This window comes from Alosa pseudoharengus, unplaced genomic scaffold (genome assembly GCF_046254945.1).
Source record: "Alosa pseudoharengus isolate Yale_2024_CS ecotype anadromous, Long Island Sound unplaced genomic scaffold, YU_APseudo_1.1 YU_APseudo_1.1_scf_9, whole genome shotgun sequence".
Lineage (NCBI taxonomy): Eukaryota > Metazoa > Chordata > Actinopteri > Clupeiformes > Clupeidae > Alosa > Alosa pseudoharengus.
In genome coordinates this window covers 36,588,622-36,591,121 of record NW_027468881.1, presented here as the reverse complement: position 1 = coordinate 36,591,121, position 2,500 = coordinate 36,588,622, and the positions used below count along the sequence as shown (strand labels likewise).

The 2,500-nt window shown below is 47.4% G+C and overlaps 1 protein-coding gene across 2 annotated transcripts in view; it reads left to right on the top strand.

The window, feature by feature from the left end:
* Positions 1–2,500, top strand: part of plxna1a (plexin A1a) — a 162,012-nt gene that overhangs the window by 135,868 nt on the left and 23,644 nt on the right. For both annotated transcript variants that reach the window (XM_076275564.1, XM_076275563.1), the window contains exons 18-19: positions 570–806; positions 1,634–1,777. In XM_076275564.1, the coding sequence (XP_076131679.1) occupies positions 570–806; positions 1,634–1,777 (381 nt within the window). The remainder of the gene's footprint in view (positions 1–569; positions 807–1,633; positions 1,778–2,500) is intronic.

Sequence of the window (2,500 nt, the reverse complement as noted above, 5' to 3'; positions counted from 1 at the left end):
TCAAGAAAGAGAGGAAGAGAGAGGGAGAGATAAAAGCGACACTGCGCTTACCTTTAGCCTTTCAAATGTCAGTGGAGTGGGAGTCACTCCTCTCTCTCCCTTTCTCCCCAGGGCTCTGTTGACCTTTTCCCAGTTTCACTCTGGCCAGCGTTTGAAGCCCAGCATATTTAGCTAAGCGGACCGTCCAGACCAGGATTTGGTGTTTATAGGATTAAAGCAAAAGCCTTGGAAATGATACTATCTTTGTCACAGCTGGTTAGAGAGCATGCATGGTGTGTCGGTTTAACACCTATGCTGTCTGTTTTGAGTGCTTGTTTATTCGTCTGTCTATGTCCTTGTGTGGTTATATTTTCACCTGTTTAAAAAACGTGCCTATCTTTTGGTCAGTATTTGGTCAGTATTTGGTCAGTATTTGGTCAGCATTTGGTCCTGTCTCTTTATTTGCCGTCTGTCCCTCTGTCTGATAGTTGGTCTGCTAGTCTGTGTTGGTTAGTCTGTTGGTCATGTCCACTGTCTGTGTTACCGAGTGGTGTCTCTAACACGCAATCCTGTGTCCTGTTGCCCATCAGAACTGCACCGTCTTCAACAACTCGGTGATGGTGTGTCTGGCTCCCTCCGTGGCCGACTCGGAGCGCGGCTTCCCGGAGACGGGCAGCGGGCCGGACGAGATCGGCTTCTACATGGACAACGTGCACGCGCTGGTGGTGGTGAACGAGAGCTTCAGCTACTACCCAGATCCCGTCTTTGAGCCGCTGAGCCCCACCGGAATCCTGGAGCTCAAGCCCACCTCGCCCCTCATCCTCAAGGTAACGGGAGCGGAGGAGTGAGAACAGGACAGCGGAGGTTGATCACCGGGCGGCGAGTGGGTGGCAGTGGTGGTGGGGGCGGTGGGGGTGGTGGTGGGGGTGGGGAGAGGGAACAGACAGATCTGTAATTCAGACAAAGCTTTTGTTTGTCTGGAAGCCAAGCAATGTGAAACGCTTAGTTTAGAGAGTGTGATGTTTGTGAGGAATTTATTAACCGAAACCCTTTGCTTAATGGTGAACTCCTCCGCTTGGGTTCCTCGAAGCCGAATATGAAATATATAAATCATCTCTGCATTAGCAAGGCAATGAGAAAAGGGAAATGCAATCTGATGCCACAATTTTGAAATTAATTGATTTGTTTTTCAGAAGACTTGCATTGCATTCTCCAAGCAATTAATTTCACATCTAATTTGATATCGGGGTGGTGTTGCAAGGGTAATGATAATAAGTGCATTCAGAGTACTTAATGGCACAACCTTCCTGCAATCCCTCCACTGCAGTGTTCACAAATCAAGCTCTGGGGCAAACACTCATTTATGTGCTACAACAGGAGACAGAAACACAGCCATTATTTCTTTGCCTCTCATTCCCCTCAGGCGAGCTAGCAATGCATCATCTTTATGACCAATATGACACGTTTTACACACTAGCTTTGCATATACAGTATACTTGACTGCATTTAATATATGAAGTACTGTACACCTCAGCTGTAGTTGTTGAGCACTGCAAGAATCTCAACTAGGCACAGGGACCTGAGTAGCAGAGTTGAGTGATGGTGTTAATTGCTTGTGTAAGAGTACTGACGATGGCTTTTATTCTGCCACCAGGGTCGTAACCTGGTCCCAGCGGCCCCAGGGAACCCCCGGCTTAACTACACGGTGTTCATCGGCGAGACGCCGTGCGTGCTGACCCACTCGGAGAGCCAGCTGCTGTGCGAGTGGCCAAACCTGACCGGCCAGCACAAAGTCACGGTGGGTGGATGCTCTCCCTCAGGTCCTCTCCCAAAGCCGCTCTCCTCAGGCAGTGCTGCTCACTGCACCTACTGGCCAGACAGATTTGTCACTCTTACACACACATAGCTACTCTTCACACTGACAGACTCCTGTGTCAGGTCAAATGGAGGTCAAACCAATGGCATTTTTTATACAACTGGAAAAGATGATGTAGGACAAAATGTTATTGAGTGAGAAATAGACAGGAAGTTGAACTCACCTTTTCCCGTTGTGCTAGTGCAGTATGGGCCGTCTCCTACAAAAGCAAACTGCGCAGCTCCCATTTTCCCTTCAGATGTGTCAACTGGTTTGTTCCTGTCTGTGTCCAACAACACACTGGATCATAACTCTGTCATGTAGTGGCTTAATATATCTAAAATCGCAGAAATCCGCACAAGTTGACACACACAGTGATATTAAAACCAAGTCCACAAGTAAGCGATACGTTTGAACCTTGACATGAATTGAGAACATGACGTGACAATTGAAATCCCACTGACCTTTCTAGCATTGTCATAAATGTCAGTACACCTGCCCCTGCTGGGCCTATTCTGTTATGCACCTCTATGGCATAGAATGACATGAAGTTAGCATTTAATAGGGATAATTCCCTATATATAGTATACTGCAGCCCCAACCATAGTTACCCCTGGTAGGTTTCAGTCCATTTAGTCAATTAGACTGAATCAGGCTTCCATTTTT